This window comes from Myxocyprinus asiaticus, chromosome 15 (assembly GCF_019703515.2).
Source record: "Myxocyprinus asiaticus isolate MX2 ecotype Aquarium Trade chromosome 15, UBuf_Myxa_2, whole genome shotgun sequence".
In the NCBI taxonomy this organism is placed as follows: domain Eukaryota; kingdom Metazoa; phylum Chordata; class Actinopteri; order Cypriniformes; family Catostomidae; genus Myxocyprinus; species Myxocyprinus asiaticus.
The window spans coordinates 29,710,537-29,737,085 of NC_059358.1; the positions used below are offsets into that span (position 1 = coordinate 29,710,537).

Below are 26,549 nucleotides of genomic sequence, written 5' to 3' on the forward strand. Positions count from 1 at the left end.
GATCTATATGTATAAGAGATGTCATAACTTTACTTGATCGGTTAGCCACAATTTTTGACAAAATTTTAACATCTAGCTAGATCAGGGAAATTGGATTGTAACTCTTACACTCACTTGGATCTTTGTCCTTTTGAAGAATCAGACTGATCTGGGCTTGTGTCATGGTTGGCAGAAGCTTTCCATTCTTTAATAATTCCGTATAAACAAAAGTGGAGCCAGTTCTGTAGCATAAGATCTAAAATTCAGCGGCAAAACCGTCTGGCACCAGAGACTTGACTGTAAGCCGGGCCTTAATTACCTCGTCAAGCTCCTCCAAGGTTATCTCAGAATCAAGAGAATTTTTTTGCTCAGTCATCAGTTTAGGGAGATCTAATGGTTCCACAATGTTTCTAAAATCTTCATCAATAGATGAAGATGTGGAACTATAAAACTCAAGATAGAATTTTTTAAAAGCATTATTGATATCAGTGGTCAAGGTAAAAATTTAACCACCAGCAGATTTCACTGAGGGATTGGTGGAAAAATATTCTCTCTGCTTTATATATCTAGCCAAAAGCTTCCCTGCTTTGTCCCCCGACTCAAAAATATGACTGTCTTGCCTTAAATAACCAAAACTCCACCTTCTGCGACAAAATAGTATTATATCTGTATTTCAATCCGGTCAATTCTCTGAGGCCATCAGATGGCATTCGGCGCTTCAGTTCTGTCTCTGTACTTTTAATATTCTCTTTCAACTTCACGAGTTCTCGTGCATTGTATTTTTTGATGAATGAGGCATACTGTATGATCCGACCCCTAAGAACTGCTTTAAGTGCTTCCCAAGTGACACCCACAGAGAATACTGAGGACCAGTTGGTCTCCATATAAACATTGATTTCAGCCTTTAACATTTGTTGGAAATCAGGATTTTGCAAAAGGTATACATTAAAGTGCCAACTATATGATTTCTTTTTCTCCATATGAGGCAACACCTCTAAACTCACCAGGGTGTGATCTGAGACTAAGATATATATATATATATATATAAAATCTATTCTAGCATAAATCTTATGGACTGATGAAAAAAAAATGTGTAGTCCCTACCAGATGGGTACAAAAGTCTACAAATATATGTAAGACCAAGATTTTTACACATCCTGTGAAGCATCAGTGTTGCTCTATGGGGCATACACACTTATGCTTCACTATGATCAAGGACTGAGTCCATCAATAGATTAAAGTCTCCTCCCAATATTATATCATGAGGGGTGCCAGCAGCTTGCAACATCCCTTCAAGATCTATAAAAAAGCCCTGATCATCAATGTTAGGTTTGTAAATATTAGCCAGAATCGACCTTTGCCCCTGAATTTCAGCTAAAACAATAATGACTCTTCCTAAATTATCTTTACTCTGTTTGAGACATTTGAATTGTTGATGTTTACTTATTAAAATAATGACTCCCTTGCTCTTACTTGAGCCAGCACTAAAGAAAACATGTCCACCCCATATCTTCCCAAATTTTTCAGCTTCCTGCGGAGAAAGATGTGTTTCTTGAAGAAACACAATATCATATTTCTTACGTTTAAGAAAATAAATAACCTTCCTTCTTTTTATGGGGTGCCCCAACCCATTCACATTCCACGTGGAGAGAGATAATCCACTCATATTAACATTTGACATTTTGACATATTAGAAAAAATAGATTGTGTGTCAAAAAAAATGTATAAAGACCACATTCCCCATTAGTGCAACAATCAAACCCTGGACTTCCCCCTGAACCAAACAAAAAGGAAAAAGAAAAACGTGCGCATTAACCCCGCGCACTACAGCGCCAACCGACGTCCATACCTCTAAACTCAGACCATGTACACCTACGAGAGTCCCCGTGACAACTTTGCCGTCGGATTGCTCAAGTCCAGTGCTTCTATACAAACTTTGTGAGACAGAATTACACAACAGAAAATAATCTATAAAACAAACTCCAGCCAATAGGCAGAATAAACACAAAGAACATGTAGATTCATTCACAAAACTGTCTCGAAGGTGTGTTCCTCCACAAAACAAATTCCAGCCGCTAGCGGAACCAGCAAAAAAAAATAAAAAAATAAAAGCTGTTCAGTTTCCTCGGACAATCAAACGAATGTTCAGAGCGCCGGCTGTTTCATAAGAGCAGCAAATGACGTAATCATTCCAATGTCCTGCAAAAAATACTCCACGAAACACACTCCATCCAATAGGAGGCATAAGCACAAAAACGAGCAGATTCATCCACAACTGTCCCGAAGGAGTGTTATTCCACAAAACAAACTCCAGACGCTGGGTGGAACCAGCACAAAAAGAAACAAAAAAGGCACCCAGCTTCCTCGGCCGGTCAAGAGTATATTCAGCGAGACAGCCCATTTGAAGGCTCGTGAGAAACACACCATGACTTCCTCAGTCCGTTGGTTTTATGAAAGACATCGCTTGTTGTGGGCATGTAAATATTTTGCGGCCATCCTTAGTATCTATTCTCAATTTGGCAGGAAACTTGAGTGTAAAAGCATCCCTTCGTCGATGCAAATGGTTTCTTGAAGGAGTGTCATTCCACAAAACAAACATCAGCCGCTAGGCGGAACCAACACAAAAATGGCGCCCAGCTTCCTCAGACAGCCAAGAGTATGTACAGGGAGACAGCCCACTCGGGGGCCATATGAAAGTCACCAAATGGTTTACTCACCCATTGACACTATGAAAGACAATGCTTGTTGTGGGCATGTAAATATTTTGCAGCCATCCTTAGCATCTATTGTCAATTTGGCCGGAAACATCAGAGCAAAAGCGATCTTCCATTGATATGAGTTTCTTGCATTCCTTGAAACAAAATCTGGGAACAAGAAAATGCTGTGATTCTTCCAAGAAAGCTTTCCTTTGCTCCTTTCCTCACGCAACACGAGATTTTATCGGATGATCTCAGAAATTTGGCCAGAATTGATCGGGGCCTGTCTCCCTCAGTGGATCTCCGAGCCGGGACTCTGTGAGCTCGCTCGATTTCCAACCTGTTATGTCAAGTAGACTCTGGAAGTGCTGTCTAGGAATTTCACCATATCTCGGCCTTCTTCATGCTCAGGAATTCCAACAATTCGGTCGTTATTTCGCCTGCTCTGATTCTTAAGGTTTTCCAGTTTTTCCAAAATGCATTCCGCATCTATCTTGGTCGTTAGCGGATTAGCAGCTAATTCCCTCTCCGATGACTCCAGATAATCGATCCGTCTCTCGACCTCCGACAATCTTGTAACCAACTCAGCGAATTTTGTTTCCATCGCCGTAATCGATCGACGTATTATAGCGAGATCCTCCTAGTCAGCAACAACCTTCGTCAGCATCAAAGACATGCTCGCCAGTTGACGCTGGATTTCTCCCGCTGCACTGTCCAAACCGAGTCCCTGGTCTGCGGGCCTGTCAGAGGTTTCAGCTTGAGAAAGTAAGTGTCTTTTAATAAATCCAGAGCAGGAGGATTTTGAATTCTTTGCCATGTTGACTTCAAAGAACAGATATGTAGCAAGGTGTATCGAATCTCACCAGATTATAACATAAAAATAATTTAAAACTAGCAAAGTGTGCAGAGCTCGCCGTTTACACGTCCGCTTCTTGCATGGTGTCACGTGACTTCTCCAGAATTCATGATCTTGAAAAAAGACTGAGTTTTGCTGTTAATTTGAAACATTTGTAAATATTTTGTGTGAATTTACCTTATAGAAATTTGGGTTGTGAAATTCAAGTTTTAATGATTCAAGTGGAGGATTTCAGGTCGTGAAATTCAGGTCTCAATATTCAGGATGTTAAATACGAGTTGAGAAATTCAGGTTGCAAAATTCGAGGATGACATCCTGTAATGCAAGGAAGAGCAAACGAGCGTCGATGTAACCCATCTATCTCTAGGACAACTGCAAAGCAATGGAAACAGCTCAAAATAATTTTAAACAACTGTGACTGCGAAAACTCAAAAAGGTATACTGTAGGGTTACTTATTATAATGTTTCACAAATGTGTTATGAAGAAAAGATCAACTTAATCAGTAAATTGGATCCTTTACCTAACAGCAAGTTTCATCAAGAACCTTATTTTATAATCATATAGGCGAAGGACATTTACCAGTGGAAACGAATAATCAGACTACCTAATTTTAACTGCATGTCTGCAAATAAAGAAATCATAAGTATTAAATAATAAATCTAAAAATGAAAAGATAGTTTTTTTATACGTCTGTTAAACGTGACATCTCTATCTCTCTCTCTCTCTCTCTCTCTCTCTCTCTCTCTATATATATATATATATATATATATATATACACAGTACTGTGCAAAAGTCTTAGGCACATAAGATGTTTCACAAAAGCATTTGTCTTAAGGAAATATTGTCAATAGGAAATATAAATGTTAGACTCCCAAACATTACTTTTGCAAATAGAAAAGATTAGAACAGAAGAACAGGGAGCCCTGCAACAGATGTCATGGCCCCTACAAAGCCCCCCACTGAACATCGGGTCAGTCTGAAATTACATAAAGAGACAGAAGCAGTTGAGACAGCCTAAATAGATAGAAGAACTGTGGAAAATTCTCTAAGAAGCTTGAAACATCCTATCTGCCAACAACCAAGAAAAACTGTGTCCAGGTGTACCTTGGAGAATTGGTGCTGTTTTAAAGGCAAAGGTGGTCACACCGAATATTGATTTAGCTTTTTTATGTTTGCTGGACTTTGTATGACTTTAAGTGATAAATGAAAAATATTTAAGTCATTATTTTTGAAGACATCCTCACAATGCAACATTTTTCACAAGTGCCTAAAAATGTTGCACAGTACTGTATGTATGTATATATATATATATATATATATATATATATATATATATATATATATATATATATATATACTGTATATATGTACAAATATATATTAGAACACTCTGTTCTGAGGGCAGAGAACTATATATATATATATATATATATTTCTATTTCTATAAATAAAACTTTTTTAGATTTCTTATAAATAGAACATTAAAGTCTCATACCAGGAGTATTCCAAATAAGTAGCATTTATCAATGGTTAGTTGAAGTGTGTGGGGTTCTGGAAATACAGAAAATATACAAAATATAATTAAACATAAATATATACATTAAAAAGGGTAAATCTGTTAACTGGCACTTGAGTAATTATTTTAATCAGAGTAATCAGTATTGTATAAAGCATGATATGTGAACAAGATATAAGATAAACAATATACATACAAAGAAATACTATTCAAGATTATGTGATAATACTAAGTAGTAGAGGAAAAGGAATATATATATATATATATATATATATATATATATATATATATATATATATATATACATATATACACTATATTGCCAAAAGTATTCGCTCATCTGCCTTTAGACGCATATGAACTTAAGTGAAATCCCATTCTTAATCCATAGGGTTTAATATGACGTCGGCCCACCCTTTGCAGCTATAACAGCTTCAACTCTTCTGGGAAGGCTTTCCACAAGGTTTAGGTGTGTGTTTATGGGAATTTTTGACCATTCTTCCAGAAGCGCATTTGTGAAGTCAGATACTGATGTAGGACGAGAAGGCCTGGCTCGCAGTCTTCGCTCTAATTCATCCCAAAGGTGCTCTGTCGGGTTGAGGTCAGGACTCTGTGCAGGCCAGTCAAGTTCTTCCACACCAAACTCACTCATCCATGTCTTTATGGACCTTGCTTTGTGCACTGGTGCACAGTCATGTTGGAACAGGAAGGGGCCATCCCCAAACTGTTCCCACAAAGTTGGGAGCATGGAATTGTCCAAAATCTCTTGGTATGCTGAAGCATTCAGAGTTCCTTTCACTGGAACTAAGGGGCCAAGCCCAGCTCCTGAAAAACAACCCCATACCATAATCCCCCCTCCACCAAACTTCACAGTTGGCACAATGCAGTCAGACAAGTACCGTTCTCCTGGCAACCGCCAAACCCAGACTCGTCCATCAGATTGCCAGATGGAGAAGCATGATTCGTCACTCCAGAGAACGCAACTCCACTGCTCGAATCCAGTGGCGGCGTGCTTTACACCACTGCATCCGACGCTTTGCATTGCACTTGGTGATGTATGGCTTGGATGCAGCTGATCGGCCATGGAAACCCATTCCATGAAGCTCTCTACACACTGTTCTTGAGCTAATCTGAAGGCCACATGAACTTTGGAGGTCTGCAGCGATTGACTCTGCAGAAAGTTGGCGACCTCTGCGCACTATGCGCCTCAGCATCCGCTGACCCCGGTCTGTCATTTTACATGGCCTACCACTTCGTGGCTGAGTTGCTGTCATTCCCAATCGCTTCCACTTTGTTATAATACCACTGACAGTTGACAGTGGAATATTTAGTAGCGAGGAAATTTCACGACTGGACTTGTTGCACAGGTGGCATCCTATCACAGTACCATGCTGGAATTCACTGAGCTCCTGAGAGCGGCCCATTCTTTCACAAATGTTTGTAGAAGCAGTCTGCATGCCTAGGTGCTTCATTTTATACACCTGTGGCCATGGAAGTGATTGGAACACCTGAATTCAATTATTTGGATGGGTGAGTGAATACTTTTGGCAATATAGTGTATATATATATATATATATATATATACATATATATATATATATATATATGTATATTATTTTGAGCTGTTTCCATCACTTTGTGGTTGTCCAAGAGAAAGATGGATTACATCGACACTCGTTTGCTCTTTCTTGCATTCCCGGATGTCATCCTCAAATTTTGCGACCTGAATTTCTCAACCCGTATTTAACAACTTGAATATAGAGACCTTAATTTCACGACCTAAAATCCACCACTTAAATAATTAAAACTTAAATTTCATAACCCAAATTTTTATGAGGTAAATTCACACAAAATATTTTCAAATATTTAAAATTAACAGCAAAATTTTTCGATAACATCAAATTACACTTTTTTCAAGATCATGAATTCGGAGGCTTTTTCAAATTCTGATGATATTAATCTGATGCCATATTCCTCCAATCCATTTCCAAATAAGTGTGTACTGATATCTTCACTTATTGTCTCTCTTTCTGCAGGGGCCTCCTGGCACTAAAGGCGAGCGGGGGGAGAGGGTAAGTCTGCAATCTGCCTCTAAACTGTCATGGAGCTTAGATTAGGTTTGTGGCATATTGCAATCAGTGGCACACATAGTGTCGCTTTATCAGCACTTTGATGAAGGAGCTCGCTGACAGATCTCTTGATAAAAATCCCAACAGCAACAATAAACTACAGCTTCTCTTTGTCACTTTCTCCATGCGTAGGGTTTTTAATTCAGACACTGCTGGAGCATTAAAAGTAGTACAGGTACAGTACTAGCTATATGTCAGACCAGAGCTTCCACACAGCAGTCTTTCCACTGCTGTGGTTCTGGGCACCAAACAAAGGGCGCATGCTGAGTGTTAAGTAGGCTGTATTAAAAACCCACATAGTACAGGTTATTAGCCTCTCTTAAAAGCAGCAAAAGTGAGTTCTGTGTTTGTGTTTTTATGTCACAGCAACCTCTCTGAGTTATGGTCTTAATCCCATTTTGTTTGTTTCTGAAGGGTGACATACAGTCTCAGGCGGCTGTCCGTGCCATAGCACGACAAGTTTGCGAGCAGCTAATTCAGAGTGAGTACCTTGTTTGTGTGTGCTCAGTGGCAGTCGGTCTAATGAGGCCATGGTGGACGTAGCCTCTTCAAAAAATTCTTCAAAATTAACATAACTAAAGTTATAAAATGCACTGTTGTTTGAATCAATTCACTTCATAATATGCACAACTCAGATATATACAATGCATAAATAATTGTATTTATTCACAAAAGGCAAGTTTTAGCCACTGAACGAATGCCAGAGGAGACAAAAACATAAAGGACCCTATTATTAGTAAATTGACAAATCAGAATTAATTTTCAAATGATGCAACATCATTTATTTCCATACAAAATACAACTGAATATTGCAAAAGGGACAATTTGCCTCATTCCACATAAATATAATACATCAAATACTGTATATTAACCATAAATAACCAAATAATAAATACATTATTTGAGGTCATCTCTCTAACCAGTCAGTTTTTAGTATCACTTCTGTGCGTCATCCAGCCTGCATGTGGTTAATGCAACAATTGAGGAGAGACTTTCAAACAAAATATCAACGGAGTTGATAGTTGTTTAAATTGAACCCCTGTATGACAGGACCATATATAAATGTGTCATAATGATGAGGCAGAGGATGAAGTTCCTCTACAAATAGTTGAGGAACTATAATGATAGAGAATTTTTTCAAATGTATTCTGTTCTCACCTCATTAATATTTCCTCTCTCACCTTCAGGTCACTTGTCTCGCTACAACTCCATCCTGAACCAGATTCCTAGTCAGACTGTTTCAGTACGGACAGTTCCAGGTCCTCCAGGTGAGCCTGGTCGGCCAGGGCCTCCGGGGCCACAAGGAGAGCAGGGTCCATCTGGCAGACCAGGATTCCCTGGAGCCAGTGGACAAAACGGCAGTCCAGGAGAGAGAGGTAAACTAACTCCGTATTTGAAATAACTTACATCATCACTAGATAGTGTTAACTGCATGTTATATGATACGGTATATATTATGCAACAACACATGTTTTGAATTGGTTGGTATTAAAATGTTGAGGAATTACCTACAATCTGCCAAATTCCCAGATGTTTTTAAAACCTACTACTGTACCACCACTTATCGCAAACAATATAAAAAGTACCCAAGTCTTTTATGGATAATGTAAGCAAGCCAATGTTATTTTCTTCAAAGACACTACAAAAATACTGCATATGCTTTAGTCATTGTAGTCTGTAAAGACAGCACCACACTAGCAGACTCAATACAACTAAATTTTGGCTGAGGGTGTCACACATGCAGACTGTTTTGCTGAGATCTTGCTCTTTTCAGTCGGAGGTATGACACACTTGCTGATACAAAATGGTGGTGTGGTGACAAACATAAATAACAACATGAGTACAGTACAATAGAGTGATTTAGGACATTCTCAGCCCTGTAGCTTCTTTGATTTGTTCCGAAACAGGGGCTAAAATAGTTACAGTGTTTGAGGAAACTCACCATGTTCTGAAACAAATATTCCAAACAAGCCAGGTGTGAAAACGCCCTTCAGAAGCGAATCATGAAGTAACTGTACCTTGTGAAAGAGTGTGATTGTGTATTTATCCCCTCAAGGCTTGCCATAGAATGCGTATCTCCATATGCAGCTTTCAGTGAGAAAATAAATTACATTCAGTAAATAAAAACTGTTGTGGCTCTGTTTTCTGATGCCATTTTAGTGTAGGAAAAAAAAAGTAAGGAAAAACGCTTGGTGACAGAATCACAATGGATTACAATCAGCATTTGTGATGAGTGCGATGAAAACATTCATATCAGCTTGACATCTTGTCAGTTCTTCTGTAAAGAAGAAGCTCACTGGTCACATGATGAGAACACAAGACCCCACCTTGGTGACAGAATGATTTTTTCAAGAAAGCTGGATGTTATTTTTTTTTTTTTTTTTGAAGCCATTTACTCAACAGGGAGTCCCTATGGTTAAGCGATTAACTCCTCCTGCTGAGAGACGCTAATGCGCACTAATTCTCCCTCTGTCTGGCCGGCGATTATGTTAATGAAGCTCACACCTGATAATCACTGGAAAAATCGGCTAGTGTGGTGCCGGCGTAAGGGTTGAATTTTTACCAACAACTTCAAAAGCAATGAAAAGCCCCACAAACCTTGCTGAAACTAGAAAGTTTATTTATTTTGTCTGAATGCAGCTGGGTAAGATCTACATGAATCTTCTGCAAACAACACTAAAACCTTTATCATTAGTGAGTGTCCTCAATTATAACAGCTCTGATAACATACAGCCTAAGGCTTCAGCATGAGAGAGACAGTGAGATATCTCAGGATCATTGCTGCTATTCTGCACATTCACACAGATGCCAAGCAGAAATACTAAAGAGCGTAGCTAAGAGGCAGCCAGGGCAAAACAGATCAACTAATGAGAGATAACACAGGGGGAATGTGTGTGTGTGTTTATGTTAACAAGAAGCCTATAATCAGGAATCTCTTTCAGAGGCTCCTTTGTATTAATTGACCGCTTGTTCAGAGGTGATGAAGAGCAGACTGCCCTTGGGCTGCTCACATTCTGAGGGGTCTTCAGATCCTTGGAGACAAATGATTGGACAAATAAGCCCTGACCCAAAACTCAGCTGTGATTCCTTAGGCATAGCTGTCTTCAATACCAATGCAGGTCTTTTAATATTAGCAATGTAATTGCAGGCTGAAATAGGGCAGGTGGTATAACGGTATATAATATGCATAGAATTGTATCATTTTGCTACAGTTTATTGTTTATTCTGCAGCAGACATATTTTCGCTGCAATCAGTTGGCACTTGACTGCTTTATATTACTTGGTCATGGAAAACCTGGAAATATCAGGGAATTTTTTTTAAAAAAAAGGGATTTCCATGCCTGTAAAAGTCAATGAGCAATGAGCTACATTTTAAAAAGTCATTGAAATTTTTATAGTGATTTTAAAACTCTTTAGGGATGTTCAGCTCTAAATTATTTCATTAGCTATAAATTGCTCTTCATGAGTGCGATCTCTTAAAAACTATTTTTAAAAATCTGCATCCCATAATAAATAGAAAAATCATAAAAATAAATAAAAAATGGAAATAATTGATCAAAAAGTGTGGGAACTTTGGATGAATGGAAAAAGCTTATGTGAATGTAAAGAGCAGGATGTATCATACAAGATGAGGAAGAACTCCTTATTAAGATGTGTTATGCTCAACTTGAAGTTGAGTTTAGTTGTTTATAGTTGTCATGCAAAAGCACAGCTGGCTGCTTATATTTACATTTATGCATTTGGAAGACACTTTTATCCAAAGCAACTTACAGTGCCCTTATTACAGGGACAATCCCCCTGGAGCAACCTGGAGTTAAGTGCCTTGCTCAAGGACACAATGGTGGTGGCTGTGGGAATTGAACCAACAACCTTTTACTTACTAGTTCAGTGCTTTAGTCCACTACACCACCACCACTCCAGCATCTTTAATTAAATACAATATCTAATATAATTTAATTGATGGGTGGACACAGGTGTGTATATTGCCTAATTTACATTGGCTTAGATTGTGGCTCATCCAAGCAGATGGAGTGAGTACAGCAAAGGGATGACCACTTTAGATTGGAATTCACCCTTATGCTGTCGTTGGTGTCAAGCATGCCTGAGTGTGGTTTGTTGTCTGTACAGCTGCACATTGCCAATACAGCTGGAGTTTCACTTACTGCACCCAGCCGAAAACAGGTGGTACTTCAAGCTTGAATTACTCCGATGGTTGGAATATTCCTTATTTGTGTGACGGGAAGTGTAATACAGCAATTAGAGATGCCAGGCAGAGGCGGACTGGCCATTGGGAGAACCGGGACTTTTCCGAGTGGGCCGATCATGAAACGGGCCCACGATGTGCCAAAGTGGGCTTCGATAAGCTGAAGGGGGCCAGAAAACAGTGCCACGATATGCAGAAGGGAACAGCTAAACACTTTGGCTCAAACACACACACCACACACACACATGTGTACACATGTACGCACAATGAGTTGAATGTAAGTGACGAGCACAGCACTCAGTGAGAGGAACACCACCACACAGCTCCTTTCAAACAAAATAAAAACAAATAAATGAAATCTGACAGAAACCAGTTAGCACACAATACAATCAAGCCTTCATCTCAAAATTTGGGGACATTTTAACTGACCCAGGACATAGAGCAGCTATGGCACATGTACACACAAAAATATAATTCAGCAAAAAGAGGTTAAGCTCCACAGGATATACATTTGATAATGAAAATAACACACAAAAAAACAAACAAACAAAAAAACTACAACAGTTGGAACAAAAAGAAAACAAACAACAAAAACAAAATAGAAACAAGACAGCAGCGCTTCCTGAAGGTGGCCACAGTTCATTCTCGTAACCTAGGAAATGGGAGGATACAGCCTGTTACACCAGACCAATAGGTGTACCGAATATGTGATCGTTTGTTAAACCCACGATGATACATCAGTGTGGGAACATACAAGCAGCTACGAGTTGAATGGCACACAAGAGGATGCAAACTAGGAGTGAAAGATGCACTGAAAAGCATCTTCAAAATCGATTACAACAGATAGACTAATGTTAGGATCATTATGTTAGCAAAAAGCACCAGTTAGCCAAACCGCTAGTTGCACATGCTTCGCAGGTGATTCAGTCAAGCCCCAGAATGGGTGGCCACACAACTGTGATACTGTGACATGTCTGAGCTTTAATGTACACAAACGCATGGGTGCTGATTGGTTGATCATAATCAGTCACATGATGGGTGTGTGTGATGACGGGCTCTGCGTGACGTCATCACAGCCACCCTATACAGAAAATATACGGCCATCTGGACTGTCTATATTTACCCATACAGCATGTTTTCATATACTGTTTATGTACTCTGTATGACACCGGTCTGTAGGGCTGGGCGATTGATCAAATTTTATTTTCAATTACAATTTTGGCTTCCAACTATTATGAAAACAAGATAATCGAGATAAAACATTTTTGTGCCGCATTCCATTTTTGCAATGAAACACCCCGGCATTATATCTTTAAAGCATCCTTTATTAAAGATCAAATAATAAGGAAGCGGGTTATGAAAATAAACTCAGAAACTGGCATTTCTCTGTGTGGTCAGCACCGTGACTATGAGTTGCATGAAGTGACCGGGGAAGAGATTGAATCTTCTCCCAGCTGATGCACACTCTGGCGCAGGGACGCTCGTCACTCACGTGCATTTGCTGCAGCTAGATTATAACGTGATGACTCACGACATAGTAAATCATAATATATGTCACATTCACCTTGTGTGTATCTTATCATGAAGAAATAACTTGGCAATACGCAGTTCTATTAAGAAGAGAAAGTTTGTTTTTTTGTGAGTTAAAGATGGATCAAAGTGAGCATAAAGATGAGAGAGTGTAGTCTTAGCCCATTATACACTGGAACAAAATACATCTTTTTTGGCTTGTTTTCCAAAATAATATCTAAAACTCATTTTAAACAACGCACATTTACTTTAGGAGCTATAATGCAGATTACATTTTTTTTATCAGAGAATGTTGAATACAATATTTAATCAGGGCTCAACATTAACACTTGTCCAGGACAAGTGGATTTTTGAAGGGGCAAGTGAAAGAGAATTTTACTTGCTCGACCGGACAAGCAGACTGTTTAAAACATCAATAATGAAAAAATAACTGGCTATATTTGTGATAGCCTAGGCCTGTGTCACTTCTGCTGTTGAAAGTAATCCAGAGCACGTAATTTTATAATTCGCTAGTGATCTATAACATCTGCGCCCTGTTTGATTGACAGGCGGCGTATGTGTGTGTGCTGAACATGCTTGTGCTAATGAGCACCTGAACGGTCAAATACATTTCAAAATTCCGCCAAAATGCCCATCTTGGTGAGGTATTCATGTAAGCTCAGAGAGTGATGTCTAAAATTAATGTAAACAGCAGTGAAAAGAATGGATTTGTATTAACATTTTACAAACATTTTCAGTGTCATTATAATAATCAAATAACCATAAGAAAATGAGAAAACGCTCACTGCTCTTGACTGGATAACTTTAGTAGCTTTAAAAAGTATTAATGTGTTATAATCATACAGTGAAGACTAGTAGTAGTTTTATGTTGCATTTCATTCTGAATGTTTACTTGAAATATTATGGTAATAATCACTTTTTCTGAACCTAATAGTGCAATAAAACCTCTGAAGCTTACAAAATCACTTAAGAATGCATTAGGTGATGTTGTCAGTGCAAAGTTGTTACGTGATGGTAAGGTCATGATTTTTTGCAAAGACAGTAAACAAACAAAAAAATTGCCTTAGGTTTGAAGTCTCTGATCAGTCAAGCGGTGAATTGTGTAATCCCTGTGCAAAAGACATGGGTAAGAGAAGTCATTATGGGCGTACCTAGAAGTATGGCTGCGGATAAAGTAAAAAACTGTATCAAAGGATGGAAAGTGCTTAATGTCAAATGATTGAAATGTATCAGAAATAATGAGAGAGTGGATAGTTTGTCAGTAATGATTCATTTAGATGAAGAGAAATTGCCTGATAGGGTGTAACTGGGATACGTCAGCTTTGCGGTAAGGACATGTGTTCCCCCTCCGTTGAGGTGCTTTAAATGCCAGAAATATGCGCATGTGGCTGCTGCTTGCAAAGGAAGGCAACATTGTGCAAGATGTGGGGTTGAGGATGAGTATGGAAGGTGTGGGCAAGGAGTAAAGCCAAAATGGTGCAACTGTGGGGGGTGAACATAGTGCCGGTTGTTGGTGGTGTCATGTGCATAAGAATACAGTGCAAGTGCAGAATGTGAGGGTATCCGAGGGGTTATCATATGCTAAGGAAAGTGAAAAGGCTGATGCAGGGTGCTGAAAAGGTGATCACACCAGATCAGATTATTGTAGGCCAGAATCAAAGCAAAGAGAACAAGAATATACTTGTAATGGACAGAATAGCATTCGTTGCTTTCTTGGCAGAAGTAGTAAACTGCACTGTGCAAACAGAAAGCAGGACAGAAAGAATTAAAATCATCATTAAAGCAGCAGACAAATACTTTAACATTCAGGACATTTTAGTAGAAAAACTAAGTGAGAAGCTTAAGGAGCAGGTAACAATCTCACAGGGGTCAGATGGTGGGACATAATGGTGTTAATAATTTTACAATGGAATGCTAGGAGTATCATAGCAAACGGATTACAATTTAATAAATGTATACAAGAACAGGCCACACATAATATGCATGCAAGAGACTTGGTTAAAACCATACCTAGATTTAGTTCTACAAGGGTATACAGTTGTTCGTAGGGACAGAAAGACTGGCAATGGGGGTGGAGTGGCCACATTTATTAAGGAGGGTGTGGGATATAGGGTTATACAAATGAATAAAGAGCACGAGTCAATAGATATTGAAGTATGGGCTGAGGCACAAATGTTAAGAATGGTTAATTTTTTTAATCCATGCAATAGGCTAAATAGGGAAGCACTTGAAACAATTGGGGTAGGCAGTAATTATAGAATGATGTGGTGTGGGGATTTTAATGCGCATAGCACGTTATAGGGAAGCACAAGCACCAATCATAATGGAAGCACAGTGGAGGAAGTAATAAATATTAAGGGATTAGTGTATTTGAATGATGGCAGAGCAACAAGAATGGATGTTTCAAGGGGTTGTTGTTCTGCCATTGATTTAACACTGGCTTCAGAAAATCTGGCAGATTAAGTGAGTGGAATGTGTTGGAACAAACAATGGGAAGTGATCACTTTCCAATATGTTGTAAAATAGGACTAGACATAACACAGATGTTAGAGAGTAGAAATCCTAGTTGGAAATTTAATACAGCAGATTGGGAAAGTTTTAAAGAAATATGTGATAAGAGAATTAATGTTTTAAATGCTTCAATAGAAGAAATGGAGGTTGAAGAACTCAATAGTAGATTGAGTGAAATCCTGTATAGAACAGAATAAAGGTAAAGTAAAGGTTTTGGGGAAAAAGAAAGCTGTTCCATGGTGGACAGATGAATGTAGCAAAGCAATCACAGACAGAAACAAAGCATTTAGAAAAGTTAGCAGGTTATTCGTATTTACAGACTTAATTAGGTATAAGAAGGCGTAGGCACTAGAAAAAAGGTAACTCTGACTGCAAAAAAGAATTACTGGAGGCAGTTCTGTACCTCTATAGGGGAAGACATAGACATTAGTGAAGTATGGGGAATGATAAGGAAAAGGGGTGTGGTCCAGAAAAGTTTCAGTTTACCTGTCCTTTGTAGTGGGAACAGGGAAGCTATTATGGACATTGAAAAGGCAGAATTCTTAGTGGAAACATTTGTTAACATTCATAGTAATAATAATATTTCAGAGGAAATTAAGGCAAGTAGAGAACAGGATATTAAAGACAATCCAGATATTCTGGAAAAGAGAAATCCCTCTGGAGATACAGTAGATGTGATGTTCACGATGTTTGAAATGAAGAGAGCCCTTGGGGCCATGAAACAAACATCACCTAGATTTGATGATAAATGTTATGTAATGATTAAGCATCTGTCAGACTTTTCACTCAGCATAGTGTTAAAACTTTTTAACAAAGTATGGGAAGCAGGGAAAATTCCTGCATCCTGGAAGCATGGAGTAATAATACCAACTGAAAAGCCAGGAAAGGATAAATCAAATTCCAGTAGCTATAGGCCAATTGCACTGACATCTAATATAAGTAAGCTGATGGAACGGATGGTAATGTATAGGCTAAATTATGTTTTGGAAAGTAAAAAACGTATCTCTCCATATCAAAGTGGATTTGGAAGAGGTCGAAACACAATGGATGCTGTTTTGTGTCTGGAGTCAGATATTAGAAAAGCACAAGTAAATAAAGAGGTAGTGTGATAGGAGTGTTTTTTTATATAGAAAAGGCGTATGATGTGGAAAGAGGGGCTCTTAATTAAACTCTATTCTATGGGCATAAAGGGTAGAATGTATAACTGGATCATGGACTTCCTTTATAATATAAAAATACAAGTAAGACTGGGATCCTCATACTCCAAAACATATAACATGGATAATGGTACTCCGCAGGGCAGTGTCTGCAGTCCTATATTTCTTAACATAATGATTAATGATATTTTTGGACAAGTTAACACCGATATTGGCAAATCACTAAATGCTGATGACAAAGCTATATGGAAATGTGGTCGTACCATCCAACACATTGTCAGAATAATGCAATGGGTAGTTAATAAAGTAGACAAGTGGGTTAATGAATTGAGTTTTCATCTATCAGTACAAAAAACGTAAGTAATATGCTTTACAAAAAGGCCCAAAGTACCATCAGTAAGAATAAAGATGTACGGTCAAACACTGGAACAAGTCCAGGTAATCAGATATCTAGGGGTGTGGATGGATAAAAGGTTGACATTTGGAGTACATAATCAAAAGTTAATAACCAAATGTAAAAAAGGGATAAATATATTAAGATGTCTGGCAGGTTTGGATTGAGGAGCAAGTCGTCAGTCTCTTTATTATATATAATGTGCAGTGATAAGGTCATCCTTGGATTATGGGAGTATAGCATATGGGCCTGCATCAACAACATTACTTAAAAAAGTGGAATTAATACAAGCACAGGCAATGAGAATATTTTTGTGGTGCTTTTAGAACATCTCCAGTCCCGGCATTTCAAGTGGAGATGGGAGAAATGCTGCTGGATATCCAAAGACATAAACTGACTATGGTCTGTTTGGTTTCAATTAGAGGTCATGCAGATAATCATCCTGTGAAAAAGATATTAGTGGATTGCTGGGAACATGGAAACAACAAAGTCACACGTTTTGGTTGGACTGCTTGTAGAAAGTCTCAGGAAATGGGTCTGACAAGTAAGGCCTTCCCCGCCTTCTGTGACCTGGGAGGGAGACAAGGGCAGGGAAAAACAAAACAATAAAAAGAGGAGAGGGAAAGGCCAATGCAGTGCGACAGTGAGAGAGAGAGAGAGGAGAGAGAGGAGAAACTTGCTTGCCGGTTCCCAGACACGCCGTCGCTTGGTCCTCGATCACTCCTCCACCCTCTGGCGGACAACAGCCGCGCCTCCCCAGGCGGACCGCCAGGTGTCGGAGGACTGGCTCCGGTCCGCCTTGGGAGGCGCAGTTTGGCGGCTCATAGGGAACTCCTCCGCCCCTGGCAGTGGCTCTACTGCTCCAGGCGGTCGGCAGCGAGCCCCTCATCCCCTCACGGATGGCGGCCGTTCTTGCGACCCCGTCGTGTTTTGGCGGCCGGTAGGGAACTCCTCCGCCACTGGCAGCAGCCCCACCACTCCAGGCGGTCGGCAGTTAGCCCCTCCTCCCCTCGCAGATGTCGGCCGTTCCTCCACGTCCTCCACTCCTCCGTCCCCCGGCGGATGGCCATGGCTGCTCCTTTTGGGGTGGATGGTAGTGGCGAGTACTCTACGATGGCACATCCCTCCTCCTTCCTGGGTTTCGGCACCAATGTAACAGGGTTCAATGGAAAGGAGAAGGCGGGAACCGTATGAAGCATCAAAGTAATGTTTTAATAAACTTAAACAAAAACACACAAACATAAACACATACAGGGCAGCTGCCTGTAGCTCTCTCTCTCCCGAACTCATCTCATTGCACTTATCCCTTTCCTCAGCTGATTAGCCCGATTGGGGGCTGGGCGTGTGTAGTCACGGCCCCGCCCTCCTCCTTGTCACAGGCTTCCTTCCAGATATTCTCTGGGATTTTCACTCTCAGGTCTTCTTCCCAGGACTCTTTAAAGTGATGTGTAGATGGGGCAAAGAATCTTTGGAAAACATTAGAAAACTTGGATATTAAACCTGTTGTATCTGGGCCCAAGGTTATATAAAAGTAAAGATCTTCTATAAGGTCTATAATTCTCAAAGTTATAAATGTTAGTCTTAACATAATTGTGTATTTGCCAAGAACGAAAGAAATGAGATTAAGGCAGATACAATTTTTGTCTACGTTGAGTAAATGTTGCAAATGTATTGTCAATGTATAAATCCCCTTAGGACATAATCCGTTTCTATTTTCCATAATGAAAATCCATGATCTGTCAATGACAGTGGAAAGCGTGATTAAAAGTTAATGGAGCTAGGACGCTGGTTTCTGGAAGACTTAGTACTCTCTTGATTTGCTGCCAGATTCTATAGGAACTCTCAACCACAGGGTTATCTTTCAACATTGGTCTCATGGGCATCTTTTTGGTGTACAGTAAGGCAGGGAGGAAGGTGCCTTGAATATTATGCTCAGTAGCAAGCCAGGCAGGGGTGGATGGAATTACTTCATCAGGGCATGCATCCCACCAATGTATCAGAGACCTGATGTTGGCTGCCCAAAAATAATATTGAAAATCAGGTAAGGCAACATTCCTGTCTTTACAAAAAAAAAAAAAATATATATATATATATATATATATATATATGTATCTATCTATCTATATATATATATATATATATATATATATATATATATATATATATTTTTTTTTTTTATTTATTTATTTATTTTTTTTTTTTTTGAGATCCGATGCTTCTTGTATCCCCAAACAAATGGTAAGATTACAGAGTCTAAAAAAAAATAAATAAAAAAAAATAAAATAAAAATGATTTGGGCAGAAAAAGAGGGAGATTAAGAAATAGATACAAGAATCTAGGTAATATAACCATTTTACTTGCATTTACCCACAATTAGTACTAGGTGGAGTACTCTCCAAGTCTCTATATATGTTTTATGCTTGTCTATCATAGTTTTGTAGTTCAATTCATAAAGGTTCTTATAATTTCTAGATACTGTAATGCCAAGATAATTTAATTGATCTGTAATCTTTAAACAAGAAATATCAATGGCCTGTAAATCTATATTATCATAGAGGGGCATTGATTCACTTTTCTGCCAATTATCTGTGTATCCAGATATTCTGCCAAACTTTTTAATGAGAGCAAACAATGATGGTAGTGATTTTTCCGGTTCTAAAAAAAAGGACATCATCATCATCCGCATACAACAAAATATAATGGTCCACTCCTCCCATCTTCACAAGTATGATATACGAGTGGTTTCGAATGCTTATTGCAAATGGTTCCATGGCAATGGCAAAAAGTAAAGGGCTTAATGGACAGCCCTGTCGCATACCACGGTGGAGGGAGAATGGAAGGGATCTACCATTGTTTGTAAGCACAGAGGCAGTGGGACACTGATATAACATCTCAATCCAAGAAGTAAAACTTTGACCTATGCCAAATTCCTTTAGAGTGGAAAATATATATTTCCGTTCTACTTGATCAAATGCTTTTTATTTATTTTTTATTTTTTTATAGACAATATTCATAAGTCGGCGAACATTAATTCTCCCAGGAATGAAACCTATTTGGTCTTCATGTATAATAGAAGTAATACATTTCTTTAACCTATTTGCAAGAGTCTTAGTAAATATTTTAAGATAATTTCCTAGAAGAGCAGTTGGTCTATATGAAGACGGATCTATAGCCTCTTCATCTTTTTTTAAATAAGTGTGATATTTGCAGAATTCAGGTCAGATTCAGGTCATTTCTTTTTTTCCCATTGATTAACATTCTTAACAGAAGCGGTGCAATTTGGTCAGAGAAAGCTTTATAAAACTCTGTACAAAACCCATCTGGTTCTGCTGCTTTGCCATTAGGGAAACCCTTAATAGCCGCTAAAACTTCATCCAATGTAATGTCCGCATTTAAACTTTCCTTTTCTGCATTGCTTAGTTTGGGAAGTCCCAGAGAGTGAAGAAAATACTCAATATCTACTTGATCCGCACTGCACTTAGAAGTATACAACTGCTGATAGTACTCTACAAGTGTCTCATTAATTCCTAATTGAGTGGTGATAACAGCACCAGAATTAGATTTAATTTTATGGATGGACCTGCATGCTTGCACTCCCCTAATTTGTCGAGATAGAAGACAATTTGATTTATCTCTGAGTTCAAAGTGTTTCTGTTTCGTCTTCACTAGTAAAGTACTCAACTGACTTAACAAAATATTATTATATTCATACTTCAAATTCATAATTTTAGTTAATTTTTCTTGGGAAGATGTAAGTTTGAATTCTTTTTCTAAAATTAGAAGCTGTTCTTCAATCTTAGACAATCTTTAGCGTTTTGTTTTTTCAGTTGCATTTCATAAGCAATTATTTGGCCTGTAATAACTGCTTTAAATGCTTACCATAATACTGAATCAAAAACATTTCCTTTATCATATAAAATCAAATATTCCGCTATACAATTAGAGCACTGTTTTTGAAAATTTTCCTCAGCCAGCCAAGAAGGATTAAAGTGCCTCGCATGTGCGAGTTTCTCTAAATCAAAATCAACTGCTATAGATGCAGGGCAGTGGACAGATATCAAAATATTTTGATATTTACAAGATGAAATCATTGGAGTTCATTTTGAATCTGTTAAGAAAAAATCTATCCTGGAATATGATTTATGTACACTACCGGTCAAAAGTTTAGGGTCACTTACTCATTCTTTATTATTATTATTTTTCACATTTAAGGATAATACTAAAGTCATCAAAATTATGGAAGAACAGAAATGGAACTATAGGAACTGTGTTGTGAATAAAAAAAAAAAATCCAAAATAAATGAAAACTGTGTTATATTTGAGCATCTTCAAAGTTGTTTGAACTTTGCCTAGATTTTGCAGACATGTACTCTTGACATTTTCTCAACCAGCTTCTTGAGGTATCACCCTGGGATGCTTTTTAAACAGTATTGAAGGAGTTCCCATCTATGCTGGGCACTTATTAGCTGCTTTTTTTATTATTCGGTCCAAGAATTTTTTTAAAATAAAATGTTAGTTTTTTAATGAAATAAATTAATATGGTTGCACAATTATATTTTTGTCCACAAAACTAATTTCAAACATTTAAGCATACGCCTTCATATCAAAAGATTTTTAAGATCACGAGAAACATTTCAGTCAAGTGACCCCAAACTTTTGAACGGCAGTGTACATTCGAAAAAAAAAAGAATAGTCCCTATCTGTAGGGTTCAAAAGTATCCAAATGTCCAGCAAGTTTAAAGACTGACTTAAATTCTTTAAAACAGTAGTTGAATGAGAAGCAGTACAAGGCCTAGATGATTCCCTATCCATAAAGGGATCAAGCACGAAATAAAAATCACCACCAATAATAAAATGAGTCGTAGAAACATCAGATAACAAAAAAGAAAAAAAAAAAAATGTGGATCATCATAATTTGGTGTGTATAGATTCAAAAATGTAACCTGCTTTGTCCAAATTATGTCAGTCACGATTTAATATCAACCATTTACGTTACGCTTAATAGATGAAAGTTGAAAAGGAAAGTTTTTACGGATCAATATAGATACTCCCCGGGCTTTAGCTGAAAAAGTAGAATGGTACACCTGGTCAATCCATTTGCATTTCAATCTATTAATTAACATCATTATGCATAATATAGGTTTCTTGTAAAAACATTATATCAGCATTTGGGGGGCCTGGGTAGCTCAGCAAGTAATAACAAGTTAGTCGCAAGTTCGAATCCACACGCGCTAGGTCTCCGCGGTAACACGCTGAACAAGCCACGTGATAAGATGCGCGAATTGACTGTCTCAGTCAAGGAGGCAACTGATATTCGTCCTTCGCCACCAGAATTGAGGCGAGTCACTACTCCACCACGAGGACCTAGAGCGCACTGGGAACTGGGCATGCCAAATTGGGGAGAAAAGGGGAGAAAAATTCCCATCTGAACTCTTTAAATGCTGATATATATATATATATATATATATATATATATCAGCATTTAAAGAGTTTTGATGGGAATTTTTTTTAGACCTCTTAACAGTGTTATTCAAACCATGGACATTCCAACTTATAATATTCAAATGTTTCTTAATAAGACTAGCCATTGTACATTATACATGAGAAAAAAAAACATGATTACACATAACATGCGGCACACATACAATTGAAAAATGGAGAAGGGAGAAGTAATAATTAAAAAAAAAAAAGAATAAAAAACAATGTGCAAACTAAATTATCCCATATCTCGTTTTCCCAAACAAAACGAGTCCCCCATCAACCCATTGTATCAAAGGCAACTATTCCAAGCATGGAAGAACAAGTCTTCAGAGTATCCATGAATAGATAAATTAATGATTGCTCTCTAACCAGCCCCAAATCACCCTTGATGAAGAAAAACATTAGAAAATAAGAAAAAAAAATAAAAATAAATAATAATAATAAAAAATAAATAAATAAGAAGACAGTAGCAGGTCCACAATTTCTTACCCCATATCAGCCTAATTTAACAGTGTATAATATTGGCTGCAAATGTCTAAAAATACATTTTAGCAATTGACATAGAAGAGTCTGAGTTCATCAGTTTTATATATACGCACACACAAAAAATGTGTTTTTGCCACATTATGACTCAGAGTCTTCTACACCAAGGGATACCATTAATATAAGGTTATATTATGAAGTTCATCAGTTCTGTATGTATACACCGTATTTACCACATTATAACACAAAGAGTCCTACCTCAAGGGAGACCATTTATGTAAGCTTCGGCTTCTTGAGAAAATGAGAATATTTTCTGTGTCTCACCATAGTTAAAATGAGTCATGCAGGCCTCATAAATAAAGCCATATTTTTTTTACCCTTAGCTTTCAGTTTCGCCTTGACTCTGTGGAACTCTCTACATTGACTGGTCACTTCTGCCAGGAGGGGGAAGGTTAGAAGCTGATGCATATTCCATTTAGAGAGAGTGGACTCTGATTTCACACAAGATATAATATTTCAAATTTAACCAGATCGTGGTGAATCTTAGTGATCATAATGCACGGTTTAGTCTTTGAGGGTGAGCCAATGCGGTGTGCCTGGTCCGCTTTCACTCTGTTTGGGAAATTAGATATCCCCAACAATGTAGGCAGCATTTCGGATATTACCGAGTTGGATTGCCTTGTTCGATATTCTCAGGGAGGTCGGCGATTCTGATGTTTTGCCTTCTCGACCTTCCCTTTAAGTCAATTATCTTGGACGTAAGGGCAGTATTCTCTTTCGATAGGTTGGTGCAAAGCTTCTCAAGATAAGTGATACGACTCTCATAGTCAGAACAGGTCTCTTCCAAATCTGTAATTTGAGTTGTGTTTGCCACTTATGTTGCCTGCACCATCTTCAGAAAGTCTCCAAGGTGTTGAACCGGACGTTCATGGAAGAGTCCATTTTCTTAATAGCCAGAAGTATGGTCTTATAAGGAGCATCTTCCTCATAGTCCAGGAGTTTTGAGGTCTCAGTATAGATGGCTTCGTTAATAGCGGTTGCTTGGTTGTTCCCCTCGACTTGCGTGGTATCCACTGAAACATCGGTCTCGCAGCCAATTGTTACAGCTTGTCCTTTTTTAGTGGCTTTCTTGATCCTACTCATTATTCCAAATCTAGGACACTTTTTAACTGATATATTCACAGAAGAGCAAAAAGAAAAGTTTATTAACTGTTTTCCTCATGAGACTGCAGGAGCTGGCCAAGTGCTACTCCATGTCCTCAGCAATGTCAACTCTCCGTGCACATCCCTACTCCCAGCAGAGTACAGTACAGACATATTAGGCTGCAGTTACAGGCATTTCAGATGGGTTTGCATGTTCTATCAGCTCTCTGTCTCTCTGTCCAGGTCTACCGGGAGAAAGAGGCGAGAAAGGCAGCCCAGGGGTAGGGACACAGGGCTCCCGCGGTCCCCCAGGACCCCAAGGTGAGATCTTATATGTGCAATAGCCTTTAAGTTCCCAGAGAAGAACAATGCTGTGGCTTTGAATTGTGTATACGAGGATGACTCTTTAACACGAATGATCACAATTTGAATTATTTAGTCTGTATTAGTGAGACTTTAAGATGTCTGTCACATACTGTGGCATCTTTAAAATGGGGGGGTGTGTTTTTGTTGTTTTTTATTATCTTGTCCCCTTTAAAGGGTACTGGGATTTACCTGTTTTGTTAGAATGTTCATTTATGTCAATAACAAGGACGTCTTTGTCCTCAAGCAATTTGAAACGGTAGTGAAAAATGTATTTCCATCCAAATTGGAAAAAGTTGACTTCAGTATCTTCATATTGCACAGACTACAAGAATTTCTGTTATTAAATGTCCTTTCTCATAGAAACTACAAGCTTGCAAACTTTTAATAACCTCAGCACACATCTTGATCTGTTTTTGGTTCCTTTGATTCCTGTCTAGAATATAGAAATGGAAACAATATTTGGGTCAGAGAGAAATGTTTTCATATTGATTTTAGCAGGACGGCTGTTGAGTAGACTTTGAAAAATGTCAACGTCTGCTCACTGCTAATTGTGGTTTGATCAATACTCCTCTCACAAATTACATTCATAGAAGCCATGGAGCTGTAAGAACAAATGACATCCGAGGAAGGATGTGGATTGGCAGTGGCTAAAACTTCTGTTGCAAAGAAGAAATGGGTTTCACACTGAAAAAACAAATGTAAAGAAAACTGTTTTTGACTGCTGCACCATATTCTGTGAGGAATAAAGCTCAGCTGGGTTTAAAGAGGCAGACTACTAATGTCCATTGTCTTCTACTAAATCTAACACTTACATCCCTACACTGGCTACCTGAATCTTACAGAAATTATTTCAAGATCCTCACTTTTGAAATACATTCATGGTGGCCCCTACATGCCTCTGCAATATGATTATGAAATATACTCTAGATCACTCAGATCATCCAACTGCAACTTGCAGTTGATTCAACTGGCTCTTTTAAAAAAGTATATCAAAGCATAATTCTATATAATTTTTTATTTTATTCTATGTTGATATTATTTATTTGATCTCATTCCATATGTATCTATGTATGTCAATCTACATGTACTGTATACATCTTCTGTAAAGCAGTGAAACTCTGTTATAAAAGGTATTAAAATCTTAATAAAGCTTTACTTGCTGTACTTTCTCAGGGCCTCCAGGAGAAGGTCGAACAGGCAGTCAGGGCCCTCCAGGGAGACCTGGCATTCTGGGCACCCCTGGACATCCAGGTACCCCTGGTAACCCTGGCCCTGCAGGACCCCCTGGCTACTGCGACCAGAACTCCTGCCTCGGGTACAACGGTGGAGGTAATCCTCTCTAACCCCTCCTCTGTCTCTCAAACTCCCTCTATCTGTCAATATTTCTCAATTTCATTGAGATCTACATCAAATTTTCAAGGTAACCATGGATACTGATCAGCTGAAAGTCAATTAGAGAGTTGGTCTGGTTGCGACAACAGGCTGGTATTGAGTTCTAGGAGACAATAAGTTTAATAAATTAAAACTGTTCTTCAGGGTTCACTGATGATAATCACCACAGAGCAAACTGATAAGAGAGTACTATTATTCTCTATGGCCTTTTGAAGTGCTTTGCTCATTTTCACTCGAGATTGTATTTCCATAACTGCGACTGAATGGCAAGCCCATTCCCTTGGTGAAAAAATACATAAAAATAGCTTAACCCAGCCTAAGGTGTTTGGCAGGTTTAAACTGATCTATGCAGGTTTAGCTGGTCTCCCAGTGGTTGGCTAGCTGGTCTCTCAGCCTGACCAGCTGAAAAGCACCCAAAACTCTCTTAAAAACAGCAAAAAAGACCAATTCATCCAGTTTGGCCAGAATGACAGACCAGCTAACCACATTCGGCTAGTTTAAGATTTATTTATTTTTTCTTCAGCAAGGTTTGAGCAAAAACAAGCTTGTTGTCTGACCTTCATCGCATAAAACTGGCCTTTCCCAAACAATGCTAAGAAAAAGAAGGACCACAACTGTTATTCTGCTTGTAAATGCTCTCAAAGTTGTTTTCTCACCACATTTTTAATACAAGGAAGCGTCTCTAGGTCAGACTGGACTGATAATGATGGC

The 26,549-nt window shown here is 38.4% G+C and overlaps 1 protein-coding gene across 2 annotated transcripts in view; it reads left to right on the forward strand.

The window, feature by feature from the left end:
- Positions 1-26,549, forward strand: part of LOC127453428 (collagen alpha-1(XIV) chain-like) — a 194,505-nt gene that overhangs the window by 162,365 nt on the left and 5,591 nt on the right. For both annotated transcript variants that reach the window (XM_051719753.1, XM_051719752.1), the window contains 5 exons: positions 7,085-7,120; positions 7,592-7,658; positions 8,365-8,553; positions 24,324-24,401; positions 25,620-25,775. In XM_051719753.1, the coding sequence (XP_051575713.1) occupies positions 7,085-7,120; positions 7,592-7,658; positions 8,365-8,553; positions 24,324-24,401; positions 25,620-25,775 (526 nt within the window). The remainder of the gene's footprint in view (positions 1-7,084; positions 7,121-7,591; positions 7,659-8,364; positions 8,554-24,323; positions 24,402-25,619; positions 25,776-26,549) is intronic.